This window comes from Rhopalosiphum maidis, chromosome 2, assembly GCF_003676215.2.
Source record: "Rhopalosiphum maidis isolate BTI-1 chromosome 2, ASM367621v3, whole genome shotgun sequence".
NCBI lineage: Eukaryota > Metazoa > Arthropoda > Insecta > Hemiptera > Aphididae > Rhopalosiphum > Rhopalosiphum maidis.
The window spans coordinates 32,685,308-32,706,468 of NC_040878.1; the positions used below are offsets into that span (position 1 = coordinate 32,685,308).

Sequence of the window (21,161 nt, forward strand, 5' to 3'; positions counted from 1 at the left end):
ATTGTGATATTTTTGTTAAATAATCAAAATTATACAAATTTTTTTATAATTACAGCATAACACTAACTTATATTATATGTATTATTAACTTAAAATAACCAAGTATAAGGTCATAATAAAAGTAGTAAAACAGGTTAACGTTAATAAAACTTTATATTATTTTATATGTGACATTATAATTTATATAATTTTATATCCGATTACCTTTGCATTATACATTTTTTAAACATTTAAAAACTGTTTAATTCTGTCACCTACAAATTTTCCAACGATAATTGATGTTCTGCGAACACTGCCAAATATATATATATATTGTATATGATATATATATATATACAAACACACATGCATGTATATATAATATAATATATGTATAGTTAAGAATACATTAGTAAAACCAGTTTGACACCCCGAAACATAATTTATTGTTTAATCTTCAAGGCAATAGCACTATAAGGCACATAAAAAAAAAAAAAATAAATAAATAAATTAAAAGTAGTGAGAAGGAATTTATTTTACATTGCAGTCTTCGTATGGTTGAATAGCTTACACAATCAGCTCCACATAATTCGATACCAATATCAATTACAATGAAATTCGTGAGTAGTTAATTTATATTTTTAGGCTATATTATATACTTGGTAAATATGTTATCTAATTTTGTAAGTTTTATAATTCTTAGGTGTTATTATTTGTAATTGGTTGTATGATGCTTAATTTTATTGAATGCAACCCAGTAGAGTTAGTGTCTCTAACAAATAAAAGAGATGACTCAGGTCAATTCTTATCACGGTAATGTATTGATATTTAATAAATATTATACTATAATAAGGTTATTTTACTTTTAATTAAATATTTTACAGTTATAAGTTGGATGATGGTACAGGGGAAGAGAAGATGGGGAAATTATTATCAAACAACAATGGAGAGGATGCTATTCTTGTTCAACGGGGTTCATATACTACAAATGTCGATGGTCGACTTATAACATACAATTGGATAGCTGACACCAGAGGTTTCAGAATATCAAAAGCCTAATATACAATAAATAATATTTTATAATTTTTTAATACAGTATTAAATATTATACTTGTATAATTAACTTAAAATTAAAATTATCCACTTATCTATTATGAATAAAAAATATTAACTGTTTTTTCACATCGTTTACATAAATAATCTTCTTTTTCTGCTGACCATCTACGGCATCGTTTGCATAAAATTTGTTTTGTGTCACTTGTTTTTATGTCAATTGTATCATTAAGAACTAAATCAATTGAACTCACTTGAAGTAATTCAATTAAGTCAGATCTTGTAGCATTGTTTTTAGGATGTAAAATCTAAAACAATCATATATTAATTTTCATAATTTGTTTATCAACAGTTTTTTTTCATAATGTAATGAAATATAATTTTCTATATTTTTTGAGTGAGTAATTCACAACACTAATACTAATGGTATAAAATAAAATGTTTTAATACTTTTAATTTATTGAACTAAAGAAATTTAACAAAGAAGTACAAGAAAAATTGTTTAGTCTCAAAAAATCTAATTATAACATTCATTTTATAACCCCATTTTAAATAACATTTTTTTTTTAATATCATGTTATGAATACTTGATGACCATGACCTACCAGAAACACCATTATTAATTTAATCATTAGTCTACAACTGAATATTAAATTCTGAACTTGACAATGAATGTATTTGTTTTACAATGATAAATGTTTTAAATATTTATGTCTATACATGTTTTATAGACTTTAAATAGTGCAGTATGTTTTAAAATACTCAGGAAAAACAGGAATTTTTATTTTTTTGGCAAAAATTAAATAGTTTATTTGTTATAATTTAAAAATTAATAACTATACAAACTTAAAATTTTCATCAAATATTCATAATAACATTTACTAAACATAATAAAACACTAAATATTATTGCTATTTTAGTATTTTTCTTCTATTTAAAGATAAATTAAATTTTTGATATTTTTGAGTTTATGTATGTTAACATTTTAGTTAGTAAGTAAAAAAATTTGAAAATGTAATTCAAGATTTCCCATAAGCTTTTTATACCAATTAAAAATACATACTATATGGTCACAATTTTTTAACATAATATAGTTTGCTGATTATTTTGTTATTCAAAATGCATATAATTTTTAATATAAGGTTAAATGTTAAAAATTGATTAAGTTTTTCTTATGAAAATTTAAAAAAAAAAATTTATCGTAGTCTCATTTGTATGAATTATGGTATTTAAATTTAACTAATTCATTACAATGATCTACTTCATAGACTTTGAGCTTGACCAAATGTATACTCAGTATATATTATTCAGCAGAAAGATTTTTATTTTTGATAATATTTCAAATAATTGTTCTTTTAAACTGATATTTTATACATTCAAATATTTTTCAACTAAAAAAATTCATTTTTACCTTTAATAAATTGAATGTCTTGCTAGGTGATGCAATAACTAGTGATTGTTCAAGTGAATTTTTACCTTGTAATAAATTAGATAATTTATTTTTAACCATTAAAGCATTTTCCATGGTTGATATTACTTGTTCTGAATCTAGAATGACTATTTGATGAACATTTGTAATGGACGATTTAAAAAATGTGGTGTTTCCTAAAATAGTTTGAAATTATAAATAATCAATATTTTTTAATAAACACTGAAGAAAATTTAAAAATACTTAGTGGATAGTAAGAAAATGCTTCTTCAGCTAAATGAGGTAAAATTGGTGCTATATTCTTGAGAAGAGTTTCTAATATGGCCTGTAATGTTGCTGTACACGCAAGTCGATCATCTGATTCTATAGAATCACAATAGAGCCTAAGAATAAGTAATAGGTAGTATTATGAGTACAATTAATTTTATTTTAGACTTGTATTTCTTTTTTGTATTGTACCTATCTTTTATGTGATGAACATATAATCCAGAAACTTGATTTGTGATAAAGTGTAATATTTTAGCACATACTTTATTATACTGAAATGTGTTATACAGTTCATATGTTTCATTTTCAAATGATTTTAGTTCCAACATCATATATTTATCTAGATATTTTAGATGATTTATACCATGCTTAAAATTATTATCTTTGATATTATTAAGTGAGCCAAGTAAAAAGCGTATAATAAGGCGAAGCTTATCCACTGATTGTTTACTATCATTCATGGTTTCTTTTGTAACTGGAATGTTTGTTTGGTGTGATCCATGTTTAGCAACCCACCATCTAACAATATTTTACAGTCAAGTATAAAAAGATGATATATAAATAACTTAAATTGTAGTTTTAACAAATTTACCTGAGTATGTCAATTCCATTAATTAATTGATCATAATTTCCATTTACTATGTCTTGAGGATCAATTACATTGCCGATAGATTTTGACATTTTTCTACCATTTTTATCCACAACAAAACCATGTACAAACAAAGATCTAAATAATAAAAGTGTTTGTATTATTGTATTAATATTGAATATTAAGTTTAAAATAGAAATGTATAAAAACAATACTGTATTACTTAAATGGTGAAACATTTCTAAGGGCAATTGATGACATAAGAGATGCTTGAAACCAACCAGTGCATTGATCAACACCTTCCATGTATAAATCAGCAATTTTGTCATCACCTAATACACAGCTCCATGAAATTCCACTATCAAACCAGATATCTAAAATATCCTGTAATAAAGCAATAATAATAAAATACATAAATAGTATTTAAAAAATTGAACATACAAGTCCTTTTCTTAATTTTTCTGGACTGTGACGTGTGTTTGAAACTAACTTCTGAACATCATGAATCCACCAAAAATCTTGCCCTGTTTTTTCTAACAGTGTATAATACTGGTCTAACAATTGTCTGGATAAAGGATAAAAAGATAATAAAATACAAAAATTTTGATTAAAAATATAAAATGTAAAGTATTTACTCGTCTATAATTGTACTATCTGATTCGTCATATAATACAGGTATGGGTACACCCCATGAACGTTGTCTGGAAATACACCAATATGGACGTTTTTCAATTAATGACAATAGAGCATTACGACTTCCACCAATTTCAGGATATATTTTAATGTCTTTCAAACATTCCTTAGATTATGAAAATATGTTAAATACATTTTAGGAATTTAGTAAAACATCACTATAATATTAAGAAATAAATAGGCAATAAGAAATTTATTTAAGTTAATTTAGGGTTTTTATTTCAGAAATAATGGTTAGTTGAATAATAAAATCAAATTTAAATATATACCTAATATTTTCAGATTTAAAATTTGAAATATTAACATTTTAATACTACTTTTATAAATTTAATATTTATCGTATCAGTTTAATATGCTATCTACTATCCACAATGTATTTATTTTAATTTATAAATTACTAAAATGCATATTTTAAATTGTTTTTGAAATTAAACCAAGTTTATTGCTCCTGTAAGTTTAATCTAGGAACGTTATCATGGTCTTTGGAAAATTGTTATATTTTTTTCTGAGATAATTTCATTAAAAAAAAATAAAAAAATAATTTTAACATAAATTACCATCCAAATCATAAGTATTTTTGTATGTTGTACCTAGCAAAGTAGAAGAATACTTAAATTGTAATAGATAAATATTTACAATTGATTGGTTTTTAATCGCAGCTGTATCCAAAAACCATTGTTTACTAGCACGAACAATCACAGGCAATTTGGTACGCCAATCATAAGGATAACTATGTTCATACATTTCTGTATGCAATATTTTATCATTCAACAATGAGCATACAGTTTCATTGCCAATGTCTAAAACAGGTAAACCTACAAGTTCTGACCATGTCTGTGGCATAAAAATACCATGCTCATCCACGTGGCATTCCTGAAAAAATTAATTACATTTTATTTAATATTTATTGTTTAAAGATTAATAAAAAATATTAAGTTTAAATAATGAAATACTTTTAGATTCTCACAATGGGTATTTTATGTTTTAAGGCAATTAAAAAATCTTCATGTCCATATGCCGGTGCTGTATGAACTAATCCTGTACCTTTGTCTGTGGTCACATGGTCACCCGCTAAAAATTTTTTATCACTTTCACCATACCTTAAACTTTTGTATTTTAAACCACTGAGATGTTGACCTATAAAATTATTCTATAAACTTATATAAATATTAATTAATAACTAATTTATAATACATACCTTTAACAGTTGTGATTATTTCGATAGGTTTTTCTATTTTGGTACTTAAATTGTCTACTAAATCAGTTGCTAGTAAATATATACCAAGGGTACCAGGAATTTTCACAAAAGAGTATAATAAATTAGGTGAATATACAACAGCAATATTTCCTGGTAATGTCCATGGAGTAGTAGTCCAAATAAGTGCATAAATTGGTTCACTGTTATTATTAATTAAATCTATTGAAAGAGTAGAGGGACATAGCTCAAGTTTGACAGTCACTGATTTACTTTGATGATTAGGATTGTACTCCAGTTCTGCTTCAGCTAGTGCACTTCTACAAAATTATAGGGTTATTTAAATATTGTAAAATACTAAAGTTAAATTGATAGAATATTACTTGGATGAAGGTGACCAGTAAACTGGTTTAAGATCTCTATAAATTAATCCCTATAAATAATATAAATTATTAATATTTTTAAATTTTTATAAGAGACATATAAAATATTACTTTTTTATATAGTTTAAAAAACTGTTGAATTTGCTTTTGGACATACTTTTTATCATAGGTAAAATAACAATTGTTTTCCCAATCAGCAAGTATACCCCATGACTTAAAAACAGTTTTTTGTTTTTCAATTTCTTTTGAAGCATATTTTCTAGCTGAAAAATATTTACACATTGGTATTAAATTTTTCAAAATGACAATTATTAACCTGACATTTTTTTAATGAGGATGAATAAAAGTCATAACTTCATACCACTTTTCCGTACTTCTAATGGACCAAAGTTTTTCCATTTGTTTCCATGAATTTTTTCAGCTTTTAACTCAATGGGTAAACCATGACAATCCCATCCTGGTATATAATTTATTTTATTTCCATTTACAAGTTTATAACGTACAGTAATATCTTTAAGTATCTATACAAAATAATTAATACATTATTTAAAAAAACAAATATAGTTAGTAAATTTATTAAGTTACTTTATTTATGGCATGGCCCATATGTGCTGAACCATTTGCATACGGTGGTCCATCATGCAAAATATATTCTTCACTGTTTACATGTTGCCTTTGCCAAGAATATAGTTCAGAAAATCCACATGTCTACAACAATGATTATTTTTACTTGATATATATTTAAACATCAATTATTTATGTATTACCTTAAAAATATGGCTATCTCTTTGAATAGTTTGATCTGCATTTAATCGAATTTTAAATTTTGTGACAGGTAAGAATATAGATTTCTTTAATCGTGTTGTATCATCAGAATAAAAACGATTAACTGAATGGAAACGAGACAGATATTTGGTTACAGAAGTAATAGTATACATGATAACTATTGCTTGTTCTTTAATTTAAATAATATAATTTTAATACATATATTGTATAATATTCTAAACCTACATCTAGTGTTAATGAATAGCAAAATAAACTAGTATAAATATATTAAGAATATTTGTTACTACCAAATTATATAGTACATTTTTGGAAAATTGTCTGCTTTCTTAGGCTCTTAGCGGTCAGTCGGATTTACAAAGCCGGATTGATAAGTGTTATCATAATCATGTGCTATAATCGAATAATAGTATCCATATTCTATATCCGTGGTTATCACTATTCACTATTATGTGATACAAGTCATTTAAAAATATGTATGTTTAAAAATTGTTATATTCTGTGGTTTAACATGGACATAATAATATAATATTAAATTTCTTTATAGGTTTAATCTCTTTTTATGGGTTTATGAGGTTTTATCTTAAATCTGAGTTAGATTTATAAGGTATATACATGAACATGATCATATATTATGATCTAAGAGTCTTATGGCATGTTTACGAGTAATATTTAAAAATAAGTAAAAACTAGGTTTAATTATTATATTAATCTGTATACGTTTACAGTTAAACACTATTGATGTTGAGGTATATGGTGTATTTTTTTGTTTTATTTTCGTATATTTTTAAACACGAAAAAAAGATTTTATCGTATTTTTGATTCAATAGTAATTTTAAATACTCATTTATATTTGGTAATATTTGCCTATTAAATACGTTTTTACGATTATTAATAATCAAATTTTCGCAGAGATAAACGTTTATCTGATTATTTTAGTTGATTGTTAATTGTTTATGTCATATAATGACGATTGTTCATCATCTAAACCACGGTCTTTTAAGACCGTAATCAAAACTATCAGAAAAGAGGTTTTTAATGTTTTTATTAAAAATGTTTTATCAGGGGTACGAAAAATACTGAACCGTTGAAAAAGTCTGATAGGAGCAAATATTTAAGCAAATAGTTTTGAGTGTTATGATAAAAAGTATTGCCTAAACTATTATTAGTTAACCAGTTTACTCTCGATAACTCCGCGAGAACGCCCTTTATAAACTCCATAAATATTGAACATTTCACAGTTTAATTGCTAGATATTAAACTTGGTTCAAAATGGTTTTACAAATATTAAGTACTTGTCAGAAAGTAGTAAGTCAAGCTAAAGATGTGCAAATCATTTCATCAAATATACCAGAATTGGCTCTAAAGGTATTTAATTGTGTTTATTACATTTATTACATTATTATTTTATCATTAATTGAATTTATCGTGTCCAATTATTTTCATTAAGATATATTAACTTATTATTACCTATTATTTTAAGCTTTTGAATAATATAATAATAATAATAATAATAATAATAATATGCAAGTAAAGTACAGTTAAATAACAACAATTAAATTAATAAACTACTTATATAATGTAATGTAAAAAGTAATGGTTAATAGAGTTTTTTCTGTACAATTTAAGTTTAAAAATAATTTATTTAATGTTATTTATTAGTTGAATATTAATATTGAAGTTTTTAATTAGGATTGTTGTTATTTAAACATTAAATCCTAGGTAAATAGTGATTTTTATTCAGTTGTTATTTAATATACTTATCTATTGCTTAATAATTTGAATTTATATTTATTTATCTTGTGCATTAAATACTGTATGAATAGAAAGATCTTAACAAAAACAAAGTACAATTAAGGACCTAATGAAAAATTATTATTTTCTACATTTCTTTTAATATATATAATCTAACTTTTTAAACTTTGAAAATGCGTAATTAGTAAGTGTTGATACCATATAACCATTTTTTGTTTTGCCAAGTTTTGAATATTTGTTATAGATTCATACATTAATAGAAGAAGATAAGTTAACTCTTGATGAGTTCAAAAAATGTCCATTACATCCAAAAAATGAAGATGAAGAAGCAATTAATTGGATATTTATTGTTGATTCTTTGAACTATTGTTTTTTTGATCCCAACAATAAATCTCATTGGAGTATAACTTGGAAAAATAAAAAACACACAGGATATTTTGGTTTGTGTGCTGCTATCAATAGAGCTATAGAAGTTTGTAAATATTTAAAAATAAATTATATTTTTAAATTAATTATTAAAATAATCATTCTATTTTTATAGAAAGGAATAAATATGACTGATATGAATACATGTTTGGAATTAACTAGACAACAATTGGATGAAATACTATTAGGAGATGATGGAGCAACTCTTCCACTATTACAAGAAAGGTATTTGTGTTTACAACAATCTGCAGATGTGTTGCTAAAAAAATATAAAGGTATGTTGTTCAAATTATTTTTATTTATCTTTTGTACTATTATGTAGAATTGATATTTGTAAAAGTTTTAATTTTTATGTTAGGAAACTTTGTTAATTGTATATTAGAATCAAATCATTCAGCTCAGAAATTATTAGAAATTATTTCTGAAAATTTTTTTCATTTTCGAGATGAATCTATTTATAACAACCAAACAGGTAATGTTATATATTATCATTTATAAATTTATTAAATATATATACTATATTCAAATTATGCTGTTTTTTTTTTAAGTTGCTATTTATAAAAGAGCTCAGATTTTGATTGCTGACATTTGGTCATCATTTAGAGGTTCCGGCTTTGGTGAATTTCATGATATAGATACTTTAACCATGTTTGCAGATTATAGGTAAAATATCTTTTTCAATTTTATAAGTTTTATCATAAATTTTGTAACAAATTTGATCTTGTGTTGGAATAAACCTCCAAGTATAGATGAGTTTTATCAACAGTTTCACCAATGTCTGTTTAAAACTTTAAAATAGTATTACATTAAAATAAAATTTGAGATGGAGTTACTGGTAAACAGTGAATTATTTACACTAGGATATGGAACAATTTAGATGTACTTCAGTTGTGTAGCTAAGATTTCTTGGGGAGGGGGGGTTGATCAATTTATGTAAAATAAAATTTAAGATTCTTGTAGCAATTTCCATAAACCATTAAAAATTAAAACAATTTTTAAATTTGTTAAATATTTCGGGCGGGAGGGGGTGGGTTGCTTATATTCAATTATTTATAACTTGTATACCTAAATATTGTATTCTACGACTACTATTATCAACCATTACACCATCCACTTAAATTAAATATTGCATCCTCAATACTTAAACACAGTGATTATTATTATTTAGAATTATATTTGTTGCAGAGTCCCCCAAGTTTTATTATACTTTGGTATTTTGAAATATTCAGATGATTTAAAAGATACTCTCAAACAAGGTAAGTTAGAGATTATTTAGTTAAGCTTTTATTGTATTTCATTATTTATAATTCAGGTATTCTTCTTGAGCACGGAACACCAGAAGAAGTGGAAATCAGAGCAGCTTCTATTGTAGCAGTTAATGATATTGTAAATGAGGTGAAAAAATTAATGGCAAAAAATAATGTACATAAGATTTGCAATTCTATTATGGTTGATACTTATTTATGGGGTTATCGAAGAGAAAATGCTGCAATGTTGGAAGACACACCATATCACAAGACATTAAATATTTATTATTAAAACTATGCTTTGTGTAAATGATTTTTATTTTATGATAATTTTTTGCTGATACATTTTTATTTTTTAAAGAACAAAATAATTAAATAGGATATTCTATCTATCTTACGTGAAGTTTTATAATTTCAATCAGTTTCATCAAGAATTCTACAAAAATGAAATGTCTCCAGTGGGTAGTTCTTTTTTAGTTGCATTACTATTAATCTAAGAATAGTAATGAAATTAGAATTGCTTCAGAATATGTCATTATAACTAGATTTAGGTATTAAGTATGTAACTTATTGCCAATAAATACCTTTGTATTAATTTATAAAAATAGTTTGGTAATAGAATACTGAACAATACCCAGGCGCGGACGGGAATTATTTTTTTTATTTTACGTTTCGCGTGTCTTAAACTCTTAAATCGTGTAATGACTAATGAGTAATTACTATGACTATAACATGACAAAATATATTTAAAATATTATTTGTCATGGACTATAAGTAATTAATAGTATCTGCTATCTTAGTCCGTGGTAATGCAATCCCTAGATATTATAAGAATCTTATAATATTTTGGCGGGGCGCATAAAAAGATTTTACCGGCCGGCAACCGTGAGGACAATGGTCTGGTGTTCGTGGCTTGTTATATATCGACGTCTGCTAAAGTTGCGACCATGATTAAAGATCACGACTGGGTAAAGGCAGACGAAGTTGTACGCCGCGGAGTCGTTTCTACCCGAGTCAGACGAGGCGAACAACCAGATGTCACACTGGCGGGCCCTTGTGCAGTCCTAAGTGCCCGCCCACCCACAATGCAATCATAATTTATAATCTATAAACCTTGGATACAATCCACGATTAAAGATATACAGGTTTTTTGAGGAGCGTCTAAACACAGGAATGCACCTTATGCACTCTGCGCATGCGCGTAATTTATTCACCACTATCATTGTTAAGCTGTTATCAATACATACCACATATTATATTTGAAAAGTTAATTATTTTGAATTTGTTTCCGTTTACTACATGTTGTATAAATAATATAATAATAACAATTTAAGTGTTAAAATAATTTACAGTTTGTCATTTCATTTTAGTTGTTAAAAAACATGTCAAATGTATAAAGTATAATAATAATATTTAAAGTGCTAAAAAAAAATCAAAAAACATCTATTAATTTTACTTCTTAAAATAAGAATGTTCAGTTTCGTCACAACTTAAAATATATTTTTTTTTTTTAGTAGTATAGTATTGAGCTGTTCAGTTTCAACTCTCGTTGGTTTTATTAATTCGTTAGGTTTTTCCTGTTTTTTTTTTTTTGTAGAGAAGAATGTGTCTTGAGTTTTAAGTTTTTTATTTGGTGGTTCATTTACTATCTTACTAAAATCTTCATGTGTCTCGTCATTATTTGATGTTGCATCAATGAATGCTTCTAAAGAGTTTAATTGTTTTAATGCTTGTTTAAGATGTTCACTGTTTTTTATATTGTTTATTTTATTGGCTAGACTAATGGCCTTTTCTTTAAATTGTTCTTGCATATTTTCTGTTTTTTTTTTTTCAAGTGTCTTAATATGAACTTGTATTTCATCATCTTTGTTTGAAGTTGCATCAAAATTTATATTTTCTGTATCTGCTGCTGACAAAATAGCAATATCTTCAGAATTTTCTGTTGACATTGTCTTCAGAGCAACATAATGTATGTGCTTACATATCATAGACTTGATTTGGTAATCAGGACAAGAACATTGAAATGTGTGAACACACAACTTACAAATAGAACATATCATTGGACAACATACATCATCATTATTTTTTTTTATTTTATAAAACTGACTTGGTGTAAATTCACTTTCAACACTCCAGTTATTCTCACTATCCAGATTGATTGTAAGTTCAAGTAATGTACTTTTATTGTGTCTTTTTTTTATTTCCTGAATCCTTGTACTTGTTTTTCCCTTAGTTAATTTTATAATTCTTTCAACTTTTTTATCACGGGTATATCTTCTAATAGTTGTTATACTTTTATCTAACCGCCCAACTTTGCAACCATTTAAATAATGATATTTTATTGTTTTGTGCATAGATTCTAGATGCATATTACAATTTATACCTAGACCTTTTCGATGGCAATATGCCCACAAACCAACTCTATTGCCATACATGCGATCAAAATATATGCCAAAGTCTCTAGTGTCTGGATCATTCATTAGCTCAAGGTTAAATTCTTTTAAAGCATTATTAAATTCATTTTCATCACACATTGATTGAAGAACTTTTAGAGTTTTATATATAATTCCTTGTTTTTCTTTGCGTGTAGGTCCAGTTATCTTGCAAATGTTTTGTCTCCAAGCTCTATCTACATGCCATGAACATAATAAACGGTGAGGTACTGAGCCCATTGTATTTTGGTTACTTTATGTCGATTGTAGTTAAGTATTTACTATTAAGATAATGTAATTTATATAGATATTAGATAATATTGAATTTTTAAAATTGTAATATCAGTCTTGTAAAGTATTTGAATACACATATTTAAATACTATTTAGGAGGTATTTATACTTGAAAAATCAAATACTTTTATACAAATACTTTTGATAAACGAATTATTCGTCAGTTGTCACATATTTTTTATTTTGAAAATTATTATACTATTTGTCTATTTTATTTATATTTTCCATTTATAAATATTGAAAACTCTTGTCTCCTATTGCTGGTTTATTGTTTATTTGTGAATGTGATTATTATAAAATATAAATATACTTACATACAACAAAATTTTTTGGGAATGATATTTTTTTATCCTCTTATTTATATTTCATTAACAACCTACTACCTAATATTAAAATGAATGTAACATGACAATTTTAAATTAGTTATTACAACATTAATTTGGAAAGCTAACTAGTAGAAAAGTAAAAAATAAAGTATTTATATTTGTTCTTAAATATATTTTTTTTAAGTATTTGATATGTATTTTAAATGCTTTCTGAATGGATGTACTTGTATCTCGGTATCTATAATTAAATACAATTTTAAAAGTATCTATTACAAGACTGTGTATTGTTAATACTCAATAAAACATTTAGTAAATAGCCTTTTGGTAATAAATTTTGATAAAGTCTAGTTTATGACATGTTCAAATAGGTAATTGGGTAAAATGTAGATATAAATAAACATTATTAAAAGCCATCTCAGCATATTAGATAGTTATTGCTGTCAATGACAGATATAAAGTGTAATGATTTTTTGTTTTAACATAAAATTTGCATTTAATTATTTTAAATACAATAAAGAATAATGGAATTTAATTGTGATACTTGCAAAAGTCAATTTTCTACTAAGTTTACACTTACAAGGCATTTGAAAAATAAACATAATATAATAAATGAAGTAAAACAAAAATATACTACTAAAAAAAAAAAATATATTTTAAGTTGTGACGAAACTGAACATTCTTATTTTAAGAAGTAAAATTAATAGATGTTTTTTGATTTTTTTTTAGCACTTTAAATATTATTATTATACTTTATACATTTGACATGTTTTTTAACAACTAAAATGAAATGACAAACTGTAAATTATTTTAACACTTAAATTGTTATTATTATATTATTTATACAACATGTAGTAAACGGAAACAAATTCAAAATAATTAACTTTTCAAATATAATATGTGGTATGTATTGATAACAGCTTAACAATGATAGTGGTGAATAAATTACGCGCATGCGCAGAGTGCATAAGGTGCATTCCTGTGTTTAGACGCTCCTGTTTTTTGGTATTCATGTAATCACGTCTTTCGAACCAATCAGTGTAGCCTGGTTTAAAGTCCGAATAGGCACTGTCTTTTTGGATTGGTAATAGATTGGTTTCGTTTCCAAGTGGTATAAATGTTTTAAACGCCTTGATTAAACAACGTTGATCGATTTTTTGATCCATGAACGAACATAGGTAACGTTAATGACTGCTGGCGCATGGATAAAATGGTTACACCGATCTAATGTTGCCGGTAATGTCGTGTGACGTCAATCGCAGCGCTATTATCCGTGATACCTATTGTCCACGCATCCTAGTACTGTTTAGGCCTTTGTACATCACCTATGTTTTTTCTTTTCTAATTATTTGTTTTTTTTTTTTTTTTGTTTTTTCACGGTCGCTAATTTTCAATAACGAAATATCGCGAGTATTCTGTATACCTCTTGATCGGTATTCGCGATAGGTTAGGCAACAGACAAGTGAAAACGCGACCGACCGCTGAACGAACGTATCCGTTCGTCGACTTCATCGAGATGTCATCGAGACGGGACGAAAGAAAACACAAACACGCGTCGAAAAGACACGAAGAGTGAGTGTCATTAATATTAAAACGTAGATAGGATTTTTGTAGATATCTTTATATACTTATGAATTGAGTAGGACTTCGGTAGGTAAGTGTACCTGTTGTGAAATCGTTGAAATTTTGGTACCGATCCGACTTACGCCCGTTGATGGTAGTTTATTTTTATTTTTCATTTATATGCAAATTGCCGTTAGATTCATTAAATACTGCCAATTCTATGAGTTTCCGGTATGACGATTTATTTCGTTTTAACACTACCTTAAATTCGACGATTTCGCTTGTTACGGTACTTTTAAATGTCCATGTTTACTGTCTAGACCCTGTAAAACATATTGTTTTAAATTTTTGGTGTATATGAATGAAAGTTATACCATGTCCGTTCTTCTGATACTACTGATATTGTTTTTGTGAATTTCGTTTAATTTGCACTATAAGATTACTTATTAATGATGCTATAGTATCTGAAATTACCTACCTATCAAAGATTCAGCTTTTCATTATGTATAGGTACTTTTATTACACATATGGCAATAGAGTATATAGTTGAGTAGGTACGTAAGTAAACAATTTCATTGCAACAAATTCATTTAATTTCAGCTTTTGTTTATATTCAATTATTTGAATACTTATGTATAATCTTGTGTTATACCTAATTTTTTTTTGTTTACAAATATTTAAGTTCACCACTAATTTTAACCAGGTTATTAATACTGATAATTGATAGAAAATTTACCTTCTGTTGAATTTATTTATGTAATTATTAATTTTAAATAACACCTAGGCAATTTAAGTAGGTATTGGTATAATGATCTGTATATCCCAACTTTGTTATGAAAAAGTAATACTATATCTATGTGTTTTGGTCTTAGTGTGTATCAGTTCATAGTCAAATTGACATTAGTGTTCTTCATTTTGTGAATTAATTTTACTGAAATAGGTAATTCACATGTGAAGCATACTTGGTATATTTTCAAACATAGTTAAAATTACTCTCTTAATTTTATTGATATCCTCAAAAATAATCTCTGAAACTTTTATTGAAATTAGTCAATTATTTTTTTTAAGTTTATAAGCTAAATAAAGTATTTTTTTACATAAAGTTTTCTCCTATTAAAAAAAAAATCGTATAAATATTTATTTATTCATTTTTTGTAACCTACTCTATACCAACCTAAAGATTATGAAAATAATATTTAATCATTTTGAGTCTCTGAAAAACTATTTATATTCTTGATTTTTATTTAAACCAATCCAGTAGAAATTGCAATCATCACATAAATTTAAGATAATTTATCATCTTCATGACAGTTGTATAGATTATAACAGTAGATTGTACATAAGTTAATTTATTTAAAACCAACTATAACTGTTCTTATTGATAGTATTCAGTCTTCACGTTCATATTGATAATAATATTTCTTGAAATCCTTCTCATTGCCATTAAACATCAGCTCTTGATTTTACTCTTAATTTAAATCTTTTTAAATGATAATGGCTAACTGTAGGCTCCTTATCCTACTAAAGTATTATACTGTACTATGTAACTAATTTAATTAATTTTATTTTAGTCTTAAACCTTGTATATCATGTATATGGAATTTTTCTTGTACTCTTGATTATGATAAGTTGATCTTCATTCTTCTGAATCTACCTATTTCTATTTAAAAAATAATCTTAATTTTTACTACTTTATTTGTTGTACATGTTTTTAACCAATACAATTAGTTGAATTAGAGTTAAATATAATTATGTATTTAGATTACTTGATTCTGTAATTATACCTACTTAATATATTTATTAACTTGGTTATTCATAATAGCATTTATAGTCTCCGTGCTTGGAAAGTTCCTTTAAAAAAGTAACTAAGTCACTTTCATCTTGTTCTAAAGGACTTAATCGTCTCCCATTGCTGGTTTTAAGAAAGTATTTAGTTCCTTCCATTGTTTCTAAATAAAAGCATACACTGCAGTAATGGTCGTACAATTCTATTTTTCAACGAGGCGATAAATTGTATCTAGTTATATTTTAACGCAGTAATATGTGGAAGGAGGACTTAGGAACAACTTCTTTTATTCAACAATTTTAAAATTGTATTTATATAATTTCTAATAATAAAAAAACAAGTTAATTTATAGAAACATAAATATTTAATTTAAAAATTATTAATTGATAAACTATTTTTAATTTTTATAATAATACTTATATTAAACTCAATATTTATTAATTCAATTTAAAATATTAAATTAATATGCATAATTAAAACTTAAAATGCTGTTAACATTGAAATATTATTGTATCTAAGATTAATTTTATTTCATTATATTAACTAATTTATAAAAGAAAAATTATAAAAAATGTTCTCTTAGTGTTAAAAATTGTTTAAATTTGCTATTTTTAAGAATAAATGAACAAAAATACATGTTCCTCTAAAAAATTAAAGAAATACTGTATATTTCTTCATACAATTATGGAACTATGTGCGAGTGAACGATATGGATTTTGTATCAAATATTTTTTAAATAATAATGTGTATTAATATTATATTGTATTCAATTTAAGAAACACTGGTGCACAGATCCGTGATTAAACTATATAAATTGGTGTTACTCAATGTTACCTGACCCATGCCCAATAAAAACTGGTTGTCTCCGACTTTGTTTCTTAATTTAAATAAAATATAATATAGCAACTTGTAATTTATACCTACAAAAATGCCTTACAAAAATATAAAATATGCTTTTTATTTCAAAAATTATATAAAATATTTTTACATTTTATTATTATTACATATAATTAAAATAATTGGTTTATTATATATTATTGATTTAAATAAAATTAATGTTCTCTAATAATATTAGGTATATAATTAATTGAAAATCGTCAACAAAAAATAAAAAACAAATCAATTTTGTTTTTTATTATGTTTTGAAGATTTTACCTTAGGACTATTATCGTACTATTTATCGACTATTAATATCCATATTTCATTTTTTTCTCAGATTATTTAAATATTATTGTACAATACAATTTAAATTATACAGATTAAAATTGTATCTTATAAGAAAAAAACAGTGATTTCATTATAATTAGGTATTCAACTCTAATGATAATTAATGTGTAGGTCTTATTTTGTTTAAGCAAAAAAAAAAAAAATTATGTATATTCATAAGTTACAGTGGAAATCAATTTTGATAATTATTTGACCTAAGAAATAAGAAGGAGAAGTTAATTTTGACTAGACAAGTGTTTTTTTTTTTATAAACTACAGATAGAATTATCTCCCATTCTTCCAGACTATTTATTGATAGTCATATAATCATTAAATAGGATTAATGATAAATTATTTTAATATTGTGACTTATGTGTATGTATGGTTTAAATTAACATTAATTGATGTGCTAGCATTCATTATCTTATATTAGAAATTGTGGTGAAAAATAAATTATATTTTCTTTATTTTTTTTTTTTTTTTTAACAACAATGATTGAATCAAAATATAAGTTTTCCATAAAATATCCTACAAGGTATAAAGCTTTTACATAACTAGGTATTCTTATTTTCATAGTTAGTTAATATCCTGATTAATATTAACGGCATCCAACTAATAATAGAATTATCTTGCAACTAGCAAGTTAGTTAAAATCGTATTTGATTATATTTTTGATAATTATTTATTATACATAATTTTAACATTTTAGGTAAATACTTCATTTATTTTTTAGTTTATATATTAAGTATAAGGTGCCTTTAAGAAATGGAGTGTTTTTGTTTATGCATCGGTACTATGTACCTAAAACTTTAATTTTGTGAATATTTTTATATTACCTAAATACAATTCTTATACTGTTCTAGCTATACCTAACTAATTGTATATTAAAATAAAAACATTGAACATCTTATTATTATTATTATACTGTTGTTATTGTTAATTTACATTATTTATTGTGTATGCAAGTGATTTCTCTTAAAAAGTGTGAAAACATCAATATCAAATTAGTTTTTAATATTAACTGTAAATTAAAAAATAATATATATATATATATATTTTTTATAAGTGTAATTTTCTAGAATTTGATGGCAATTTCAAATTGCTTATTACATTTTGAAAAAAAACCTGATGAGTCATTTAGTTAACGCCGATGTAGTAAGCATAAACGCTCCTGGTAAGTGTTAATTAAACTAAAACTAAACTTTTATACGAGGTTAATCTATATTAAATTATATCAAAACAATGATCGTAGGATAGTTCATTTTTCGTCATATTATTAATAATAATAATATCTGTATTTTTTTTAAATTTAAAATAGTCTTACGTAAATTGGTTGAAATTTTTATTCATATATTTTTTTATTCTTTTTTTCAGAAATCCTGCTGTTCGTTGACAATTAATTGTAACAGATTATGGTAAAAGCCCATGAGTCATGGAGCACCATGTCTCCAACAGGCGCACCGGCTTTACCACCTCGTAAACTATCACAAACTAATCGCCCTCAATCTGTTGAATCAATTGCTACCAGACTGCAAAATCCATTGCAAGAACCTAGTTGCATAGAAGAAGCAGAATGGTATTGGGGCGATATAACTAGAGATGATGTACAAGAAAAACTTACTGATATGCCTGATGGTACGTTTCTGGTTCGAAATGCATCCAATAAGGCTGGAGAGTATACGTTGACATTAAGAAAAGGAGGAACTAATAAATTAATAAAAATATATCACAAAAATGAAAAATTTGGTTTTTCAGAACCTTACAATTTTTCTTCTGTTATTGATCTTGTGAACCATTATCGTAAAGTTTCTTTGTCACAATATAATGCAACATTAGATGTAAAACTATTGTACCCTGTGTCCAGATTTCAACAAGACGAAGAGTTTGGTACTTGGAAAAGTTTAAATGTAGATGTTGTATGGATGCGTTTGATTGATCTACTTAAAGATATTTTGAAAAAATCTATTTCATATGAAGAATTATCTAAAGAATTTCAGGCTGCAATGGCCGATATATCTGCAATGCGTATGGGACTGCAACAGTATCAGGAGGTGAATAGAATGTTTGAAGATCAGCTAAGAGTACATGATAAATTTCTTAAAAAAGCCGAACGCCATGAAGCTGATAATCTAGTTGAAAATATTGAAATAGTAAAAAAACGGATAAAGTTACTGCTAGATGGCAAAGCGGCACTTGAAGACAAATTATACACGTAAGTATAGATTTAAATATAATTAATTATATTTGATATTAATTAGTATTAAAATTCGTTTTTAGACAAGTGGCTTACAGTCAAACATTGGAGCGGGAAATGTATCAGTTAAAACAAGAAGGATCAGTAGTCACACGTCAAAAAGATAAATCAGTTCGGTGGTTATTGACTCATGGTGTGGCTTTAGATGCAATTAATCGAGTATTAAATGGCACTGATTGGAACACATGTAAGCCTGAAGACATTCAACTGCCTCTAAACCTCTCTCATTTAGATGAGGGTACTTGGCTGCTACAATCCTGTTCACGTGCAGATGCTGAACGTCTGTTAAATGGCAAGCGAAATGGAACATTTTTGATACGACCTAGTCGTACAGGGCAATCAGCATTATCTATAGTTTGCAATGGAGTTGTCAATCATTGTATAGTGTATAGAACTCCAAAAGGATTTGGATTTGCTGAACCTTACAATATATATTCTTCTCTAAAAGATCTAGTCATGCATTATTCTCAAACTTCCTTAGAAGAGCATAATGATTCTCTGACTACTACGTTAGCTTACCCCGTGTTAGCTGCTAATGACAAAAAATAAAATGAATAGTATATTACCAGTATCAACAGGCACATAGTGTCATGCAATTTGGTGATTCAATTGTTGTGATAATAATAACCTTTTAAATGTTAATTATTTATTAGTATTAACGAGTTATTTAATAAGGAGCAATATTTTTCATATAAGTGTGCATTTATTAAGACATATTATTGATGAAATTATATTTTAACTTGTTTATATTTATTATACCAATACCAACTTGTTTTCTTTTGTGTCCAAATTTTTATGTAAAAATGTATTTGTGTATAGTATACATTAAGTTATGTTAAAAAAAAATTATTAATTTATACATTTTAACAAATTATTTTTCATTAAAATAATGTGTTTTTATTTTTGTATTCTAATATAATAGAATAACAATAGTGGCAACATATTGTTTTCACCAAGTGAGATCATTTATCATAAATATATATATATATATAACTATTAACAATTTTAAATGTTTAAAAGCATAATTGTGATAAGTATATTATATTGTTTCTACCATTCAATACTTTTTCAAATATTTTTTTTATTTCTATTATTCTTTAAAAATAAAACAAAAAAATAACATGGAAATGCTGTAACTATGAGTGAAATCAACATCAAGAATAATTTGTTATAAGTTACTACTTTCCCAAATAGATTATACTATAAGCATTGGCGTAACTAGATCTAAAATATTAAGGGGGGCAGTAGGCCCACGAATAAATATTTAATTTAATACACTCTCATACATTCTAAAACACTAGGAAGGAGGATTGTCTGGATTATATTCATTTCAATAGTAACAATTGTACAAATATGGATAATTTTTTTGGTGTATTAAAAATACTAAAAATAAGTTTATTTGTCCATTTTTAATCACCAAAATAAAACTAAAATATTGAACAATGACCCCCTTAATGCTGCATGTCTGCATGATATGTATTAGATAAAAATATTTTTATTAAATTG

At 25.5% G+C, this 21,161-nt stretch overlaps 5 protein-coding genes across 6 annotated transcripts; 3 read left to right on the plus strand and 2 right to left on the minus strand.

The window, feature by feature from the left end:
• The first annotated feature begins 451 nt into the window (after nucleotides 1-451).
• On the plus strand, nucleotides 452-1,159 carry LOC113555040. Its single transcript, XM_026959331.1, has 3 exons — nucleotides 452-599; nucleotides 683-792; nucleotides 864-1,159. The coding sequence occupies exons 1-3, from the start codon at nucleotides 591-593 to the stop codon at nucleotides 1,036-1,038; spliced, it is 294 nt and encodes a 97-aa protein (XP_026815132.1). The 5' UTR covers nucleotides 452-590; the 3' UTR covers nucleotides 1,039-1,159.
• On the minus strand, nucleotides 1,103-6,878 carry LOC113555038 (isoleucine--tRNA ligase, mitochondrial). Of its 2 annotated transcripts, XM_026959328.1 has the most exons (17): nucleotides 6,356-6,878; nucleotides 6,174-6,296; nucleotides 5,950-6,109; nucleotides 5,700-5,851; nucleotides 5,589-5,638; nucleotides 5,209-5,525; nucleotides 4,978-5,147; nucleotides 4,647-4,883; nucleotides 3,953-4,116; nucleotides 3,759-3,882; nucleotides 3,541-3,701; nucleotides 3,321-3,455; nucleotides 2,921-3,247; nucleotides 2,705-2,844; nucleotides 2,570-2,637; nucleotides 2,444-2,508; nucleotides 1,203-1,340 (listed from the first exon to the last, which is right to left on the minus strand). In XM_026959328.1, the coding sequence occupies exons 1-16, from the start codon at nucleotides 6,524-6,526 to the stop codon at nucleotides 2,482-2,484; spliced, it is 2,526 nt and encodes an 841-aa protein (XP_026815129.1). In that variant the 5' UTR covers nucleotides 6,527-6,878; the 3' UTR covers nucleotides 1,203-1,340; nucleotides 2,444-2,481. The 2 variants fall into 2 exon arrangements, with proteins under 2 accessions (XP_026815128.1, XP_026815129.1); XM_026959327.1 differs by having other exon boundaries at nucleotides 1,103-1,340; nucleotides 2,444-2,637; nucleotides 6,356-6,875.
• A 378-nt stretch (nucleotides 6,879-7,256) lies between these two features.
• LOC113555039 (queuosine salvage protein) lies at nucleotides 7,257-10,202 on the plus strand. Its single transcript, XM_026959330.1, has 7 exons — nucleotides 7,257-7,739; nucleotides 8,371-8,598; nucleotides 8,668-8,827; nucleotides 8,911-9,024; nucleotides 9,101-9,215; nucleotides 9,738-9,808; nucleotides 9,865-10,202. The coding sequence occupies exons 1-7, from the start codon at nucleotides 7,644-7,646 to the stop codon at nucleotides 10,089-10,091; spliced, it is 1,011 nt and encodes a 336-aa protein (XP_026815131.1). The 5' UTR covers nucleotides 7,257-7,643; the 3' UTR covers nucleotides 10,092-10,202.
• Nucleotides 10,203-11,289: 1,087 nt separating this feature from the next.
• On the minus strand, nucleotides 11,290-12,471 carry LOC113552435. Its single transcript, XM_026955317.1, has 2 exons — nucleotides 11,650-12,471; nucleotides 11,290-11,586 (listed from the first exon to the last, which is right to left on the minus strand). The coding sequence occupies exons 1-2, from the start codon at nucleotides 12,469-12,471 to the stop codon at nucleotides 11,290-11,292; spliced, it is 1,119 nt and encodes a 372-aa protein (XP_026811118.1).
• A 1,792-nt stretch (nucleotides 12,472-14,263) lies between these two features.
• On the plus strand, nucleotides 14,264-20,457 carry LOC113553291 (phosphatidylinositol 3-kinase regulatory subunit alpha-like). The gene is made up of 3 exons (XM_026956550.1): nucleotides 14,264-14,418; nucleotides 18,776-19,613; nucleotides 19,679-20,457. The coding sequence occupies exons 2-3, from the start codon at nucleotides 18,814-18,816 to the stop codon at nucleotides 20,202-20,204; spliced, it is 1,326 nt and encodes a 441-aa protein (XP_026812351.1). The 5' UTR covers nucleotides 14,264-14,418; nucleotides 18,776-18,813; the 3' UTR covers nucleotides 20,205-20,457.
• The last annotated feature ends 704 nt before the right edge of the window (nucleotides 20,458-21,161 follow it).

What these genes read in the sequence shown, in the direction of transcription:
- LOC113555038 (XM_026959327.1), bottom strand. Translation starts at nt 6,526, where the DNA reads ATGTATACTATTACTTCTGTAACCAAATATCTGTCTCGTTTCCATTCA. An exon ending in AATAATCACAACTGTTAAAG is followed by an intron (nt 5,148 to 5,208) that starts GTATGTATTATA and finishes ATAATTTTATAG; the next exon opens with GTCAACATCTCAGTGGTTTA. An exon ending in GTTCATCACATAAAAGATAG is followed by an intron (nt 2,845 to 2,920) that starts GTACAATACAAA and finishes ACTTATTCTTAG; the next exon opens with GCTCTATTGTGATTCTATAG.
- LOC113552435 (XM_026955317.1), bottom strand. Translation starts at nt 12,471, where the DNA reads ATGGGCTCAGTACCTCACCGTTTATTATGTTCATGGCATGTAGATAGA. An exon ending in ACAAAGATGATGAAATACAA is followed by an intron (nt 11,587 to 11,649) that starts GTTCATATTAAG and finishes TTTAAAGAAAAG; the next exon opens with GCCATTAGTCTAGCCAATAA.
- LOC113555039 (XM_026959330.1), top strand. Translation starts at nt 7,644, where the DNA reads ATGGTTTTACAAATATTAAGTACTTGTCAGAAAGTAGTAAGTCAAGCT. An exon ending in TACCAGAATTGGCTCTAAAG is followed by an intron (nt 7,740 to 8,370) that starts GTATTTAATTGT and finishes TATTTGTTATAG; the next exon opens with ATTCATACATTAATAGAAGA. An exon ending in GTTGCTAAAAAAATATAAAG is followed by an intron (nt 8,828 to 8,910) that starts GTATGTTGTTCA and finishes TTTTTATGTTAG; the next exon opens with GAAACTTTGTTAATTGTATA.
- LOC113553291 (XM_026956550.1), top strand. Translation starts at nt 18,814, where the DNA reads ATGGTAAAAGCCCATGAGTCATGGAGCACCATGTCTCCAACAGGCGCA. An exon ending in CTTGAAGACAAATTATACAC is followed by an intron (nt 19,614 to 19,678) that starts GTAAGTATAGAT and finishes ATTCGTTTTTAG; the next exon opens with ACAAGTGGCTTACAGTCAAA.
- LOC113555040 (XM_026959331.1), top strand. An exon ending in TCAGGTCAATTCTTATCACG is followed by an intron (nt 793 to 863) that starts GTAATGTATTGA and finishes AATATTTTACAG; the next exon opens with TTATAAGTTGGATGATGGTA.